Raw genomic sequence first — 18670 nt, forward strand, 5'->3', positions numbered from 1 at the left:
GGTATTGATCTACCCTGATCTTGATGCCTTTTGATCAAAGCTCAAACAACTCATCCTAAGACAACATATTTCCCAGGATGAATCTAAACCACAGGGACAAAAAAAAAAAAAAAAGCAAACCACATAGTTTATGATATGCAGACAAGTGATGAAGTGTAGAATTCCTAAGCACCAAACACATTTTTTTTGTTTTAAAAAAATACTTGCTCTGCTCCTGCTCTTTAAGCTTCACTCCACCTCTAACAGCTTTTCTGAACTTTCAAACACATTATTAATTACTTGCTATTTTTAAATAGTTTTCTTCTATTTATTCCCATTGCCCCCCCTTAAAATAGAAATCAAATTTGTATTTATATAATTTTTATATACAATGCAGTTCTGGAATACACATAGAGCACATATTCAAAAGGTTTGCAAAGGAACTGGATCTTATCTTTGCCGGTTCCTCTGGGGTGTCAATTCTGATGCACAAGTGGGATTTCTGTTTTTTTGTATGAGGCAAGGCATGATCCTCCATTCTGGACCTCTGGAAGCTTCCAGGAGTTGCTGTAGCAACCCAGAGCTCCCTCCCCAATGCATCATGGAAAGATTTTCAACCTAGACTGGCCCAGCCAAACCTGTGCTCTTCACTGTAGCCACAGAAGACTTCTGCACAAAAGTCTCACATATGTGGCGCTCTTAAAAGTCTGCCCAAAAAATATACAGCTGGCAGTTTTTGACTGCCAGTTAACAAGCTTTCGACCCAGGGAAGGTTCAGGGAGTTCCCATAACCAACCCCCTCCATTTCCCCCATTTTTAAATTCATTTTTTAAAAAAAGATATCCTTCCATGGTATTTCCATAAGTCATGCTTGCAACACCTGATTCCCCTGCCCTACCCCTTAGAATGTGGACCAACCCACTTACCCCCATCTTTTTTCCTCCCCACCCTACCCCACCCCTCTCACTGCTTACTGCCCTCCTATATCATGCACATTATCAAAACTACAAGAGTCCTCAAGATTTGGGGCATGGGAACCGCCTCACCTGCATACATCCTATAATAATCTATATAGCACACCTCTGTGTTGGATGCATGTGGTGGGAAGGGGGAGGAAAATGGATAAATGCCAGGCCCATTGAAAGCCTGTAGAGGATGACTATTAATAATAATAACAATTAACTGCAGTTGGGTACTGGTGCTGGATACAGCTGTGAGTGTTCAGAATTATCTCTATGGAGGGTGCTTTTTTCTGACCTCCATTTCGATCCCTTGATGACATGATAAGCCCAATAAATGTCATCAGTTTAGAAAAGAAGTAACAACTACATTCGATTTCACACCAAACCGTAGTTACAAGCATCAAGTTCATCCAGTCTCAATAATCAGTCCTGTCCAATGAAAACTGCCAAATGCATTTCATCTCCTGTCTTCCATTCACCACCAGCAACACACATTCATGAAGGGTTTTCTGTATCTTCCTCAGCCACCTGAAGAAGACTGAGACAATTTCTAAGACCAAATGAATATGGGACCCGCTTGGTCTGAAAATTATGGCTTTAAACAAACTTGTTATACTTGGGGGTTTTCTCTGATGACAGCCTTTAATTTGGCCATAAGTGAATGTTTACTTTATGGATTGACATTCTATTAATGCTTTTTGTGACTACTATGTTGAGTTTTCAGTTTCTGCAGGGTGTTAGAATTATCGTCCCAAAATACGATATTATAGATACAAATGGGCTTTCTGGTTTTCCTGATCCCTATTTACCATGTAAACATAGGATACATTTTTTAAAAATAAACATTTATGTAACAAAAGCTAAGGAGAACGATTCCTGTTTGGCTTTCTCATCTGCACACAGGTTGCCATAAAAACACAGGTGATGTACCTGATATCAGGCATCATTTCCAGAAGACATGACAAGGTCTAAGCCTGCTGAAACTGAATTACTTGGGTGTGCAATTCTTTAGAGTCATCAGGGTGCATTATAATTCACCTTTGAATTAAGGTTCACACAGGGCAAGCATAAACAAATGCTATCCCTTGCCTAGGACATAATGTTAATGTTAAAGGGATTGGGCAGCCTTATGGGCCTGTGTGTGTGTAATGGGGGCAGCTGTACTCCTCTTCCTGTTAAAAAGTGGGGGGACAAAAGTGTGTTCCACCACTTTCAAGGGTGTGGTGAATTCATCTAAAGAACTAAATTCTAAAAATCAAGACACATGAACTGGAAGGGTTAGGGTCAAATGTCTACCTGGCTGGTGTTTGCTACTGTTTTCTTTTCTTTTCAAAAAGGGCTACAATAGACTAATTCCTGCATTTTGTGAACACAACATGGAAATGTTCATAGTCTCTTTATATATATAAATAGTTCAGAATATGTCACAAAATGCTATGGTCAGGAGGAGGAAAAGTTGTTCTTCCCATCACTAGTAACTTTCTTGGTGCTACCCAAAGGAGTCACACGACAACTGTGCCACCGCATTCCACACAGCACACAATCACATTGGACATAACAGGTGTGTGTATAGAGGGGAGGAAACAGGTTTCTACAGCAGCAAACACATAACCAGTTACTCTTGCATTACCAAGGAAGAAAATGTTTGTTAACAGTCTACTGACCAAATGTCCTGTGGAAAAGCATTTCTGTATGTGTGTACAGGCCTTGATGATATGCTAAGCAAGTTGTGTAGTCTAAAACAATGCTGCAGTCATTCATCACAGGATCCAAGTCAGTTTTCCCCACCTCCCATCTCAGATAAGTCACGAAAGAGGAGTTAACTGGGACTCTGTTTTGCTACGATCATTTAATGAACACCATTTTACTGGCTTACTCTGATGAAACATGCATTTGTAGTCATTTGTTACAACCTCCTTTCAACTAAAAAAAAAAGTCAAAAGGCACTAAGTGACTGAGTATACCTTGGGTCAATAAACTCCAACCAGAAGATTGAGCATCCTGAAGTTCAGTCAACATACTGATAAAAACAAACAAATGCTACTAGCTTCAGAGAGTCTATTTGTCTTTGCCTAGAGACAAACTAAGGTTGGTGGTTGCTGTTTTTAAAAGGAAGATGAAAGTAAAGTTGCAGCCTGAGGCAAAATATTAAGCACAACATTGGAGGGATTTTGAGGGTCTCCAAAAAAAAAAAAAAAAAAAGATTTAGTGAGACCAGCAAAATTACTCAGTGCTTCGCAGAACAGTGGTGTGATAAGATGCATCCTTTCTAAATCGTGATTCATTTGACCTGCCATTATCTCCAGTTACACAGGTTTTGCAGAAGCCTTCCAGAAACTGTTTCTCCATCCTGATTCAGTAAACTAATCCAATGGGCTCAAAACCTTTCTGAAAGGGGCACTTCCCTACAAAATACAGCCACAGCTGAACCATGAGGAACTTCATGTACATACCAGACATTTGAAATATTTTCAGTATCCCTTTTTTCACTCCATAATTTAGTAGTGTCAATGAAGTGCAATGATTAAGTACGATCATTATTCTTATTATCATCAGACTCTGTGCAGATGAAGAACTGCATCCTTGTCGTACACAGAGGCCAGAGGAGAAACTGCCACACACCTCTACCCCACAATCCAGTCTGGAGTCTATTTCCACCTGCCCACCTGCCCCACATCCCACCCCCATACTGCCTTCTCCCCACCCCACCCTCTACCAAGCCTTTAACACCAAATGTTAGTTCTACATGCAAATATACTAGTTTCCTGCAAATACATCTAACTGCTTCTCCTATAGTTCCTCTGTATATATCGCTAAGTTCTGATATACATTCCTCCTTCTTTAATTAAAACAAAGAAATCAAGGTAAGATCAACACTGCCAAGTTCTGTGTTGGAGCCTGGTGCCGGAGGGTCTCTACGGAGGGTAAACTGCAATGTTCTGGCACCATGCCCAGGATTTAAACACACTATTCAGGGTGCTTGGAGGGTGTCCCAAGTACAGTGACTAAAACAAAAGGGAACAGTGCAAGCCTGTCTGCTCCACAGGGTTTAGCAATGGCTTTATTAAAAGGGGTTACAATGTCCATGAGAGACCATTGACCACAACAGCTGAGTGGAACCTTTCAATTCATTCAATACGGATGCTGGGGATAAACTGTGAGGAACGGTCCTTTTTTAAAGCCCTGCCTTTCTGGAGTCTGTTTGACTTCTGTGGGAAACAGGAATAGATGGATGTTTCATCTGATCCAGCAAAGCACCTCTTAATTATGTTTTTATGGCAGGGTGATGGTGGAAGCAGGAAGCCAACACCACTTTATTCTGCCAAAAAGTCCTGGACAACTTTTGATCTGCACCTCTACTTTGGATGACTTTCAAGGGAAGGTGGTGTGAATAAATTATCATCCTATTTTCATTATTAATATTCACAGCACAAGGGAGGCTTCTATGCCATTTTCTTTTTCCTTTCCTTTCCTTTTTAGTTCTAGTGATGATAGAACTGCTATTAGAAAGCATGTGTTACTGACTGAACTATTTTTTAAAAACTAATAATTAGATTTTTAAAAATAATATCAACTTTCCCTTCCTCAGTTGTTTTCCTCTCTGGAAACACAACTTGCATACTATCTGCAGCAAAATACAGCACTATACCATTCCATCCTGCAAAGTCCACAATCCCTTTGACCATCCTGTCACTCGGAATGGGTAGCTTGTCAAAATCTAGCAGAGTTCAGAACATACAAAACAGCCTTCCCATAATCACTTCAATAAATACTGACATGAAAAGTCTTGCTCTAAGCCTGTGCAGTCCACCAAAGCAATTGCATCCCATTCTGACAAGTCTACACACCCACAATGCATTTCTGGGAGGGAAGGAAGGAAGGAAGGAAGGAAGGAAGGAAGGAAGGAAGGAAGGGTTTTAGGCGTTTATAGAACCGCTTGTGGGTTATCACTATACATGTTTTTGGACTGATGTGTCACAAGATGTATAGGCCATATTAATGATACAAATACTTAATGAAAGGGAAGTGATAATATCAGTGTGTTTCATTTACATTCTCAAAAGGGGGGGGGGATAGAAGCCTTTTTATACCACAGTGAAAGACATTCTTGCTGCCGGTGTCTCGTATTTTTTCACAATGTATTTTTGCTATATCCCCTGGGACTCACAGGAAATTTAGTAAACAAATACCATAAAGAGTAATTACTATGGAAATAACAGCACAATATATCTCAGAGTTCCTCAGAATAATTAAAAGAACAAAACAAGCACAGATCTACAAAATTAAAACAACAAACACAAATCCTGACCTTGACAACAAAAACTGTTTTTTGGGGGAAAGAATGGGATAAAGGAGAAACACCTAGCATAACATAGGAATAAAAAATCCTGGGTTCTCAGAGATTCCAAGGAGACTTCTCTGAAGTTTATGAAAGGTGGTTCTAAAAGGACCGCAAAACGGGGAAGAATTATTAACAATTAAGTGCACACAATTTTTCACTAGAAATGAACACACCTCCCAGAATCATGATCTGGACAGTTCTGAAACTACCAGTCTTGCCCTTCTGCAATCCAGCTGCAGTTCCTACACATACTTCCTCAAGAGTAAGCTCTTTGAGGTTCAATGGAGGCTTACTCAGGCTGTTTTTGTCTAGCTTGAATAGTGCCAGGTAAATGAGTATTATTATTTTTAAAGTCCATACAATTAAGCACACACATATTCACATAAATATATTTTATCATGGAAGGAAACCACACACCCTCTTACAGAACTAAATGTTTTCAATGCCCCTAAGAACATGAAGGAAAGTCTCTTGAAAATCAACTACTCCCCCCCCCCTCACTGTTGAGACTGGGGATAGAAGCAAGTAAAGAAACACTCCTTAAAAATAAAAATAAAATCCCACAAAAATTAGCACCAACACCAGTTAGCTGGAGTAACAGTCTCAGTCTTTTCTCCCATGTCCTTTAATGGTAAAACTAGTCCAGGCCTTGGTTGGCCAAAACACACTAAAATATCAGTTGTGCCTATAGCAGCTGATTTATTAGAATTATTAGCGAACCCCCTATAGCACCATCAGGAAGGATTAAATAAGACTCTTGGAATGAAAGAGACAATATGGGACCTCTGGAACTCAGAGGTAAGAATTCAAAGAGTTCTGTGCGTGCCTAGTGAGATCTTACCCATCCCATAACAACTAGCCTTCCATGAAATATGAGTTTTTAAAACATGGCACAGGAGATTGCTGAGTGAGAAACTGAATTGCTAATCCTCCTGTGAGCACAGTTGCACGATTCTCTGGATTCTGACCAGAACTACCTATTTACTTTATTGGAAGTAAGGTGGTTATTGCCCACCTTCCTTCAAAAGAACACAAGGCAATGTCCATGGGCATCAGAGGTCTCGCATGCAGGCATTGAAAAGACCCAAACCTGCTTAGATTTGCTGAGCTGGCTGTCTAGTGTGCCTGAAGACAAGCCAAAAAGCAGTCTAGCAGAATGTTCCTTTCCCAGGCCCCTCTTATAATGAGCACAACCACAAGGGTTTCTCTCACATTCCTCTTACAGGGAGCAACAGCCACAACACGTTTTCCTTAGCATCATGGGCTTGTCAAGGGAAAGCCTAGTTGCAGACATGAACTGCCATTGAATTTGCATGGAAGTTACTACGGAGAAAGCTTGCAAAAGGAGTGGCTCACAGCAGTGCTTATACCTAAGAAAAGAAGAATGAGTGGGTTCCATGTTTATCATATGTTTAAAGCTGGTGGTGTGTTTATGAATACAGGGTGGGCATGGGAAAAGAGCTCATTTCCCCAGCCCCCAATAAATATTATCAGTATATTTCAAACTGGGAGAAACATGGGGAATCCATCTTAAGATCCTAAGCCATTTTTTACAGAAATAATTCTAGGGAAAGAAAAATGATGAGCATTTTCACATTTGGGGCTGAAAGCATTTCCTAGCCCTGCCCCCTCTTGCCTACGCAAATAAACCACAATTGACCAGAATTTTTGTCTGCACTGAAAGTGCCTTTCTCCCCATGTTAACAAGGAGTGCATGTTCACATATATGGCACAAGGAATGTTGCGGGGGAGGGACCCATTAATCTTCTTCCTACACATACATCTTAAGATCTCACACTGCTCCCCATCCCAAATGAAAAGATCTTGCATGGCAGCACAGGGAAAGACCTCCACCCAAGACCTGGGTGAGCTGCTGTCATAATACTGGACTAGGTAAGATCAACAGTCTCACTTGTTATAAGGATGCGTCATATATTCAAAATATCTGTAAACTTAGCAACACCAGTAAAAACGACCAGGCGCCCATATTTCAAATGAACCAAATGAACCCTAGGAAGCACATCTAGGGGAGCTCCTCTGTAAACAAGTGCACAAAGTACTTCTAGAGCAGCATTCACCAGCCCTGGTGCCGCTTCCAGATGTTTTGGACTACAATTCCCATCAACCCCAGCCAGCACGGCACCAAGGGTGGCAAAGGCCATTCTGGGACTTTGTTTTCATTTCCTGAATTTCTCAAAGAACAAAGTACCACCTTAATAAAAGTAAACCTGACAAACTAAGGCCTTGGGCTGCAAATCCTAAGCAGGCTTTCTTGGAAGAAAGTTCCACTGGAGGAAGTGAGACTTCTGAGTGAAGCACACACAGGATTTGGCAGTGAGCACTCCATCAGTCAGGGAAGAACCTGGAAATAAGTTATTTGCTCTTGCTGCTTAGGAAGAAGTTGTTACTTTTTAATATGAAGGAACTGTACTACTAACAATACTTGGCATTAGCGGATTTAATCAGAAAGGTCTTACAAAGTGCTTTGAAGTACGGCGAGCCCCTACTTTATAAGTGGGGGGCACTGAGGCATAGGTGGCTGAGCTGCATGCATGCCTGACTGGGTAACCTCAGGCTTGGAACAGAACCAGGAAAGGGAAACTGTGACCCAGAGTTTCTCAGCCCACCTTGCACTCACCTGCTCCATTAGTCCATAGCTTCCTCTCTAACAGGGTTTGTGCAGTCAAGAAAAGGCATATTGAACCTGACTATACAAAGGTAGGAATGAGAAGATGCTATTTTCAAACATAGTACAATGCAGGGCTTCCGAGAATTACAGCAGTCGGTTAAAATCTACAGCATCTATCATATCTAGCCCAAGGGAGAGTTCACATTGACACATGATGATGTCACAGTCTATAGCTCAGTCGGTAGAGCATGAGACTCTTAATCTCAGAGTCATGAGTTAAACCCCATGTTGGGGAAAAGATTCCTGCATTGTAGGAGGTTGGACTAGATAACCCTCATGATACCTTCCAACTCTACAATTCTGCGATTCTATGATTCTATGATTGTTGCACCACTGGCAACCAACCTCAATCAAACAGGCACCCACTAGTTCTTTTCCCCAAGCAGCTAGAGGATACCAAGTGGGAGAAGGCTGTTCTGCATCACAACTGCTCACAACATCCATCCATGCTTTGGCTGTGCTTCTTGTCTGTTCTGCCCACCCCCTTCAATATGCCATACCTTTGCCAGAGAGGACCAAGCTTTTCTGTAAATGGCATTAGCAAAAGCTATGTTACAAACTTGTATAGATTTTGTACTACCGGGTTCTCGTAACTTGCCCCAAAAGCACCCTGGGCACAGCAGTCTGGTGAGGGTATTCCCTGGGAAGGGAGAATTACTCCTAAACAAGTCTATAGCACAGATGTACCCTAAGACTGGCACTCCTTCGAGGCCACTGGCATACTCTATTATCACATGCCAGGATTCAAAGAACTACTATTACTTCTGCGCACCCAGTGAGCCTTGATTTTTGTTGCTCCCAGGTTGCCTAGCAAGCAAGTCTGAAAACCAAGTGGGGAAAAGGAAGAGGCGTTTCAAAATCAAATTGACTGAAAAAGCAGAAATTTCTACCAGGTGTTCACAAGTCTGTAGGTAGAACAGCTCTTTGCATCCTGGCCACACACACACATACATATTGACATGCAGCCCCACAACCATTTACCCAGTCCTGTAGTCCCCTTGTTCAGGTTGTCTGCTAATTTTGTTAAATGAGGCCTGCATAGTGACTTGTGACCTACCAAGCCAAACCAGCCTGCTGGCCACTCACTGTGGGCCTGCCATGTGCTCAACTGGCCTTCTGGTTCTGCAGTCCCAGCTAGGCAATGAGAAAAGGAGGTTAAATGAACACCTGGGTTGGTTTATTACAATTCACCTCCTGCTTTCTTCATATATATATATATATCCCAGCACCATCTGTTTTTATCCTCATAACAACCCTGTGAGGCAGGCTAGGCTGGGAGCGTATGACTGGGGCCCAAGGTCACCAGTGACTGAGGAGGGATATACATTGAGCATCATTGAAGAGTTCAACCTTTCATCCACACCTCTTAGGCTGATGTGATCAGAACATTGCAATCCACCCAATTTCACACTCCTCTGACTTGTTAATACAGAAACAGAACAGAAAAAAAATGGTAAAGACACACAGAAGTGAAAGACAGATTCATCTGTCCCCCTCATTTTAATTTGGGTTGTAGTACACCACCCTAACCATACCACCATACTGGTACTCAGCAGGCTACTGTAGACAGCTGAGGGTCTGAGTTTCGGTTGGCAGACCATAAGTTGTTCAGGCTTGGTATATAGCACCATCAAAACTTGGCTATTGCACATTCCTAGAGCCCCACTATTTCACAACACCACCCCAGTGTCCCGTCCCATTCCCCACTCCCCACCCCATAAACAACACACCTTTCTCTTCCCAGGGAGACCGGTTCACCTGGGTATGGCCAACGTATGGGTGCATTTGTACTGTTAGAAGTAAAATAAATAACCCAGCCCCACTATACTAGGAGGAAAAAGTGCATATAGACCTGCATGAGTGGGTGGGATTATTTATTCTAGAGTGTTAACAAGCAAAATGAAATATGGCATGATGGGACACACCCTTAAGAATCAAACAAAGAAGGAAATCGTATAAGTGAAGCCAGATGCCAAGATGCATATGAACAAACAATGCTGGAGAGGCCTGTGGAATTTGGTTTCACTAGCTGCTACTTGAAACACGTTCTGCACTCAGCAAAACAAGATAAGAAGTCACATTCCAAAACTCCTTCCCATGATTAATGCTGTTGGCACTTGCTGACACGGAGGCATGGCCTATTCCTGCAGAAGAGTGAGAGAGAACTGTCCTGAGATGGCGGAATGGACTTATCACTTCACAGGAATAGAGGAAGCTGCCTTACACTGAGTCAGACCCCTGGTCCATCTTGCTTCGTATTGTCTATGCTAACTGACAGTGGCCTCCATGGAGATGCCATGGACTATTCAACCTGGGAGCTGCTCATTGCAAAGTAGATGCTCTGCCACTGAGCTATAGACATAAAGGGATACCTATTCTGAATGCCCCTCTGTTCATTCAGTTTTTAAAAGCGGCTGTAAAAATAAAAGTAGCACTGAGCTCATTTTGTATTTGCAGCTAATTTTGTAGGTTGTGAACAGGGCATCTTTTTCATAATGTGCAACTAAGTTTTCATTCCACTGTAGTTTGACTTCCACCAAAACTACACTATTCAACTTGCTGTCCGCGGTGCTGAAATCATGTAACTTAATTATGCAAGTTGCGTTGCCATTAGGTTATTCCACCCCAATCATTTCAATGAATGGAAACACAATGCCAATGGAAGGGGGGTATGCAATCAATTACATGTTGTATGTGAACAGAAAGAAGCAGCAGCAGCAGCAAATACCAATCATTTTCAGTGGACTGATTCTGGTTCTATACACTGAATGAATAAGCGAACATCAGCAACTGCCTATCCCATTTCCATTTTTATCTGAATTCTCTGACACCCCTAGCTGTGAACCCACAACCTATTGTCATGAGTGGTGTTGTGGATTCCACCACCTCAGGACTCTGCCACTGCATTCTGCTGCATTGGAACACCACACCTGATTTACTGTCTGGGAAAGGACTGGAAGCATAAGAAATCACAGAGAACCTCGCCTAGTAATGCTCACACACAGAGTTAAAACAGCTTTTCCTCACTTCAGCAGACATTATGTGAATGGAGGCACTGATATAGTAAGGTTTTGCTGTACGAAGACTCTTTTTCTTCATAGTATACTACTGAACAGATACTAGCATTATCAGGATTTGCACTTTTAAATTAGCCATTCTAAACCTACCATTTGCAACAATCTATGATCAGGGAGATGAATGCAAATACCAGAATTTTTCAACAAGCTGCCAACTTCTTTTCTAGTCTGGGGAAAAAATAGGTACCTTCCAGCCTTTTTAGTGGAAATTAAAAAGGTTCTCGTGTACATTGATTCAACTGTGCAAAACACAATACATACTCTAATTCTAGGTCTTCATTTGACAGATAAGAAAGTAAACTGTAATTTGTACTTTCACTCAGAATATTCAGACATCAAAAAGGTGTGACAGTTGAAACAAGCAGATTTTGCGTGTTTGTGTGTGTGTGTGTTTGTGTGCTGGTAATTTTTCCATTACAATTTTTGCACCACATTAATAAAATCCATCGGGTCATAAACCTCAGCTTGAAATCTTGGTTTCTTAACTGCATCACATGATACTCCTGTGGTAATTCTTATATCACTCCCAACCCACTCCCTAAATTAGGAAAGCTTGTTCTCTCCCCCCCAGTGTTTTCTACCTAAATTGAAACACACACTGTATAAATATACATTGTATCCTGTATCTATACTTTTTTTTTCTTTTAGAAAAACAACCCCCACTGTATATATATATAATTTTGGAAACCAAGTTGTAAAATCTCATCCTCCTTCCAGGACACATAAGACGGAAGCCACAGCACAGAGAAGAAGGTTTGAGGCTCACCAGATTATTATGATGAATATTTTTACAAAGGGTGGTGACTTCGAAGCTCCATTTCCCTCTCCTACAGAACTCCATGCACTGAGCTCTTCCTTTGCCTGATCCTCTGCAGGAGATCCAAACAAAGCTGATTTGCTTAAGCAGAGATGTTTCTCCCATGCCCACCCACCTCCCTTCCTCTCTCATTTTGGATATTGCCTATCCTAACGGATTGCATTGCAACTGAAAATGCTACAGGGAGATGCAAACGCCCCCCCCCCCCCGCAATGGTCAAAGACTTCATGTTGCGTTTACTCCTATCAAATACCACACAAGGGTATTGCGCACCATAAGTTATTAATTGCTTTGTTAGGCACTTCCCGCCCCCCATGCTGGTACCCAAAAACAAGACTGAAGCCCACACCCTCCAGTATGGATGAGCCACAAACACGCGTGCACACACACCTGTGCATCAGCTTCTTCTCTCCCCACTGTTTCTCTGTAGATTCTGCCTGATCACAAGATATTTGCACCCTTATCCTGCCCCACCCCTCCACACATACACACGCAGCTTCCCCCTTGTCCCTTCTCTGGCTGGTGCTACTCTAAAGTAAGGTTGCATGCCCACTGGAATCATCATGGTCCACACTGTTGAGAATGGCTGTCTGGTCCTCAGGAACCTGCCGGTGGCAGAGGTCATCCTTCAGTGCTGAGAGGCGGGCAAAGGGGTCCTGGCGAGGATGTCTCTTCTTCTTCCGGAGACAGACAGCTTCGTCAGGCCACAGTACCTGAGAGTTAGGGTGTTGCTGAACCTGGGAGGCAGAACCATCTGAGGAGGAAGGTGACAAGGGCAGAGGAAGAGGGTGGTTAGGCATTTTGCACAGGCATCATGGTGGGATGCACAGGCAATCAGCAGTTTTGTTTCGTTCTTTGTTCTTTTTAAGCCAACAACAAAAAGAAGGAGGAAAAAAGAAGTTCAGTACACAACTTAAAATATAATCAAGGCAGAGAGGTATTATTTTAGCACATGAAAAGTTGCGTGATTGTAGGAGAACAGGGGAAAGAAAAGCAATGCTTTGGGGTGGGAAGGTTTGCTTTATGCAGAGAGGGTGTGAGATGTTCATGGGATTGCTGAGAGGATGGATGATCCTTGGGAACGAGGCAGGGTTTTGTTTAAATAAAGATGTAACCAAGAGGAGGGCAGAATAGGAGGAGGAGGAGGAGTTAGGAGAGTTTATTGAGGAACTGGGGTAGGAGGAAAAAGGAAATGAGACACAGGAGCTGAGTTTAAAGAGAAATCCACCGGAAAACTGTAGGGAACACCAGCTCAGGGTCTATACAAACTGGAGGTGAAAAGGGCTACAAACTACCTTTTGGCTTAAGGGATGGAGGCAAATATCAGTGGGGTGGGTGGGTGGTGGAACCTTTCACTTCTGAAGATCCCGTGAACAGGTGAAAAAACAGGACAGAGTAGCACACTTTCTCTAGGCCCAGAGACGGAATCAATTCTCATTACAAGTCATTGACTTCAATGAGTATTGTGCCAGGCCCAAAGTGGCAAGGGGCAGGCAGGGCGGGGGGTGGGACGATTAGCCGGGAGTCTCGTGTTCCTCGCACTCACTGATTTGTTTTTTTGATTTCGAGGAGCCCTTGGATGACTTTTTGGGCTTCTTTATCCGCTGGTATTTCAGAGCTTCGAGCCTCTCAGGTGCAGCAGCGTTCCGGGTTGGAGATGGACGTTTTCTAGAAAGACAAAACAGACAAGCGCCATCAGTGGCCCCCTGCCGTATTCTGTCTCAAGGGAGGTCTCTCTGCTGGGAAGAGAGCATTCAACCTCTGTCAGGTCTGCCGTGGAAAAGGAGAGGGGAATATGAGGAGGGTCCTAGGAAGGTGAAATAAGGGTCCACACCACCACACTGGTGCTGGAGGGGAAACCTTTTTTCCCTCACCTCTTCATGAATATATATATATATATATATTAGTGTTATCACCCCACACTGCCAGACACCCCTGGCATTCCCCAACCAACCCTACCAGCTCTTTCTTTGGGAATTGTTTGATATATTTTTTTTGCTACTCCCACAACAAATGCTGCTCAGGTCGAACCAGGCAAAGGTTATAGAAAAAAGACATTAGGACTCCGACCCCTTGGCCATTCCTGCAAATGGAAGCAAACTCCTACAAATGGCTGAATCTCTAGAAATGAACCATGCTGGAAAAAATTGAAATAAAACTAGCACCAAGGCTCTTGAATTAAAATGATCTGCAATCTTTAAAAATGAATAATTAAAGTGTCAATTCTAATGTCCAATAAGGCACTTTTTGGAATTAAGAGGGGAGGAAATGCAAAAGAAAAGAAAAAAAGGCATATAACAGGTGTCCACAGTGGTGAGGCAAATTACCAAAATTTAGTAGCAAAAGGATGCATCCCAACTCCACAGCACAAAAAGGTGAAGGACATGAAAGAATCATGGGGTGTCGGGTGGCAGATGCAATGAGAGAAGGTCATAAAATTCTGAACTTGATTTCCAATATACATTTGCATTCATCCCAGTTTTGTCCTAGTGAGATATCATTTCTGCATATTCACCACACAAACATACAGCACACAAGTCCAAGGGAGATGAACATTGCAAACTGTCTTGAAAGGTACAAGAGAAAGTGGGAGAACTCCTAGACTACCAACGACTCTCTCAAAGGACGTATCTAGACCATTACACTGTCACACTTCAAACTGATTTTGGACAACCACCGCTCTGGCTGATGGGTTTTGCCATAGGCAATGTCATGTTGTTGGGTTGGCTGGAGCTACAGCTACAACTCAAAGCATACTTGCTCCATCAAAATCTGTAGAACTTAATATGGGGCTTCTTCCACATGCCCTGTGTTGGACCCCAAGTCCCAACAACCCCAGCCAGCATGGCCATCAGGGATGATGGAAGTTGGAGACCAACAGCATCTGCAGGGCTAAATCTATTGTTTCTTAGATAAGGGCTTTCTCTTTAATGGTATACCATCTCTAGAATGTTCTTCAGGAGGCTGACTACACCTTGTTCTAGAGGGATGTAGTGTCCCACTCCTGAATTTCTCTCTGGACAAACTGGGTTTGAAGCGAGCTGAAAGGCCTTCTCTCTTTATTTCAAGATAGACAGCCAGGCATCCAACACAAGTTCTGGATTGCCACAGGGCAGGTTTGCTCTAGCTCAAACGCTTGTCCCATCAGCCCACTCCTACCCTAAAGCAGCCTTTCTCAACCTGTGGGTCCCCAGATGTTGTAGGACTACAACTCCCATCACCCCTAGCTAGCAAGGCCAGAGCTCAGGGATAATGGGAGTTGTAGTCCAACAACATCTGGGGACCCACAGGTTGAGAACCGCTGCCCTAAAGGATCAGGTGAAGGACTGAAAGAGATTATGTCTCTCTGCCCTCAGCTGAACCACTGTACCCATAACATTGCCAATGTGCCCTGAATGTCCTGTCATTTGCAATGTCTTGGTAATTGGTCCATTAGACCAAGTAGGTGGAGCTAAACAGGTTTTGACTGTTTGGGGGATCAGAAACAAAAAGGAATGCACTGTGGAGGCAGCAACTGTGGCAAAATCTTCCAAAGTTCTCTTTAGTTTGGGGACACCCATCAAAGTCCAGGGCCAGGACAACCTTCACAAAGAGTTGCTTCTCTTGTCAATGTCCCCTTCCTTGTGCATAGCGCTGCAGCAATCTTCTCTGGCACCCACAGAGGGGGCGAGTCTCTCCTTTGCTGGGGGCAAGCCACATCACAGGGCTTCTCATAGGCATCTGATTAGCCACCGTGGGAGCAGAATGCTGGACTAGACAGCCAGTGTGGTTGTAGTGGTTAGAGTGTTGGATGAAGATCTGGGAGATCAGGGTTCAAAACATCATGAAGCATACTAGGTGATCTTGGAAACCAGTCACTGCCTCTCAGTCTCACAGTGTTGTTGAGGGGATTGAATTATGAAGGGGAGAACCATGTTCATCACCTTAAGCTCCTTGGGGGGAAAAAGGAGGATATAAATGCAATAAATAATAAATGAGTGACTAGACTAGACATAGATAGATTTGGTTGCAAATATAATGAGCTACACTTAGTTCACAGTAGTGTAACATAGTATCATATTTTCATTTCTTTGTTGATTTTTCTACTTCTGCTTCTTATTACCGCCCCCCCCCCATTCTTGCTGTATCATCCTGCTTCTTCTCCTTCAGAATCATGTGATTTAGGGGAGGATGTTCCAAAGCAGATATATTATATAAACACACAAACACAAACTCTGTGGGCCAGACCTTATGCCAGCCTTCATCAACCTGGTGCCATTTTGGATGCGTACAACTGCCATCAGCCTCAGTCAGCATAACTGTATCCTAAAACCCATGTAGTGCACCAGCCTAGCAAAAGTTGCCTTGCACAGTTCTCAAAACCCATTGCCTAGTTTCATGTTGCTCTGGTAAAGTCCTGGGCTCTGTGCTTCAGTCCTCAGTAGCAAATATTGTGCCAGATCACTGCTTGAATGAGGAGGAGACTGGCTGGCTGTAATAAATTTCATAAGGCCCAGCCCTGTTTTAGCCATATAATCCCCCCACCTCAATTTCTCAAAACAGCAGCTAAGGGGGTCAGGATCCTATCTACTGTTATCTAATCTGAGCACTGGGAATGAAGAGTTTTGTGAGAGAAACAAAATACTCAAGGCTAACTGTTTGGAATGCAGCAACCCCTCAAAACCCAGGTAAATGGAAAAATGTTATCTAGCTTTCTTTCTTCTTCCCTTTTGGTTAAAAAAAGTGACGAAATACAGAATTACAGAGTACGAGCAGATATTTATTGAACCTAATACTTCTGGTATGGAGATAAGAAGGAAGTCTGAATAAATGTTGATGTAGAACAGATAGAAGCAACATGTTATCTTCACTGTTTCTCTTGGGTTCTTGAAATGTTATTCAGATTCTCATCTCCTTCCATATTCTGTTCTGCTGCACTGCAAACAAAGCGTCTCTTGTGTTTTCGCTGTTTTAAAAAAGATCCAGGGAACAGAGATGGTTGCAAATAGTGGGTTCTTTCAGGAAGGCCAGCTTTAAATAGGTAGATAACAGCAACAACAAAGGGAACGTAGGACATCTTTCCAGCTCCTTGACTTCAGCTTTTTCAAAGATGCTTTTTTTCCCGATGGCATCCCAGGTTCTTCACTGCCTCCCATAACAGCCTAACTCCCATGTTCAAACTTGAGATGCAACAAAAGAAGCAGATGGAGAGAAAGCAAAATAACACTGTCTGTTAAAAAACACCCTGAGAGGCTTCCTTTAACATGTGTCTTGAATATCCAATCTGAGTGTCCTACCATTTGGGACAATTACGCCAACACACAATTTTCAGCAAAATTTAAAATGTTATTAACAAGCTGGGACACGAACAGCAGAAGTATGAAAAGTATGGCAGAAAGAGAGAGATTAGTCATTCCCATCTGAAGTTTTTTAAGAGACGATGGAAAGTGGTGGTGGGCCATTTGTCAAGATCCAGTCAATGGCGCAGAAGACGGCAGCAGAAAGGAGTTCCAGCCCAAGTTTGCATTTCCCTGTTGCTGCAGAACATTTGGAATCAAGCTTAAAGTGATGAAGTTTCTTTTTCTTCTTCCTTGTAAACTACTAATCCAGAAAACTGCATTAGCCCAGCTCAGGAAACAGATTATGTTTTTCCCTTGTTAATGTTAGATTATGAGGCATACTGGGCTGCTAACTGAAGCACGTTCATAATAAGGTTTCAAAGATTAAAATTCTCTCTCTGTGTGTGTGTGTGTGTAACACATATTCAACACCATGCAATAGTTCATATCAGACATCTCCCTCATACAAGGACTAGATAAGATAAGATGGGGAGCAAAACAAGTCACCTTGAACATTTTTGTGCCATCTTTGTGATTTGCAGTACATCTTTTCTACTGATCTACATTTCCCCAGCCTACACTCAGGAAATGTGTGCATGGACTATTTTTTTTGGGGGGGGGGCAAAATAAACCTAAAATATATAAGAATATGGATATATATATATATATATAGAAGTAAGCTATACTAGTTGCATAAAAATTAGCATTCTAAGCATGAAAGACTATGAAACCTCTCCAATTATTTTGGTGAAAAGACAGGCTGCATGTTCAGGACAAATGTACAAAAATGGATAGACTTTTTTTTGCATTGGCAGGATTTTCCAACTTGTAATGGCACACACTAGTTTGGATACTACCTAATGAAGAATTGGCTGGCTGGTGTGCTATTGCACATCATGCCAGCCTATGGCTCACCACTCTTGCCCATTCCAATAGCTGCCATGCTTACATCTGCACTGAGTGCTGGGCTATTGTTGAGCACAATTCCCTATTAAAGCACTGGAGAGCCAGTGTAGTGTAGTGGTTAAAGTGCTGGACTAGGTCCTGGGAAACCAGGTTCAAATTCCCACCCGGTCATGAAGCTCCTTGGGTGACCTTAGGACAACCACTGCCTCTCAGCCTAACCTACCTCACTGGGTTTTTGTAGGCATTAAATGAGAAGGACAAGAACCACATAGGTCACCTTTATTTCCATGGAGGGAAAAAGTGCATACAAATGCAACAAATAAATTAGGTTGAGCTACTTATTTTTTTAATAAAAGTATTTATATACTACTATATCATAAAAAAATCACCATATTGGACACTATTCAGTGCAACTGGCCTACTTGTGAACTGTTATCAATCCCCTCGCCCACCCCACCTTTTTATTACACAAATCTGGGATACCTGTTCAGAAATCTGTTGCTGTATTTGGGGTATTTATCTGCAACGATGAATGCAGGATATTTACTTTAATTAAGATAGCAGAAGCTCAGCTCAGTTT

The 18670-nt window shown here is 42.5% G+C and overlaps 1 protein-coding gene across 6 annotated transcripts in view; it reads right to left on the reverse strand.

The window, feature by feature from the left end:
* Nucleotides 1–919: 919 nt before the first annotated feature.
* Nucleotides 920–18670, reverse strand: part of IGSF9B (immunoglobulin superfamily member 9B) — a 138699-nt gene continuing 120948 nt past the window's right edge. For 2 of the 6 annotated variants that reach the window (XM_080983383.1, XM_080983382.1), the window contains exons 19-20: nucleotides 13413–13534; nucleotides 920–12620 (exon numbers count right to left, since the gene is read on the reverse strand). In XM_080983383.1, the coding sequence (XP_080839509.1) occupies nucleotides 12397–12620; nucleotides 13413–13534 (346 nt within the window). In that variant the 3' untranslated portion in view covers nucleotides 920–12396. Of the gene's footprint in view, nucleotides 12621–13412; nucleotides 13535–18670 lie in introns of those variants that run through there. The other 4 variants (XM_080983386.1, XM_080983385.1, XM_080983384.1 and 1 more) reach the window with 4 other exon arrangements.

The sequence above is a fragment of the Podarcis pityusensis genome (genome assembly GCF_964106645.2).
Source record: "Podarcis pityusensis genome assembly, chromosome: 15".
NCBI lineage: Eukaryota > Metazoa > Chordata > Lepidosauria > Squamata > Lacertidae > Podarcis > Podarcis pityusensis.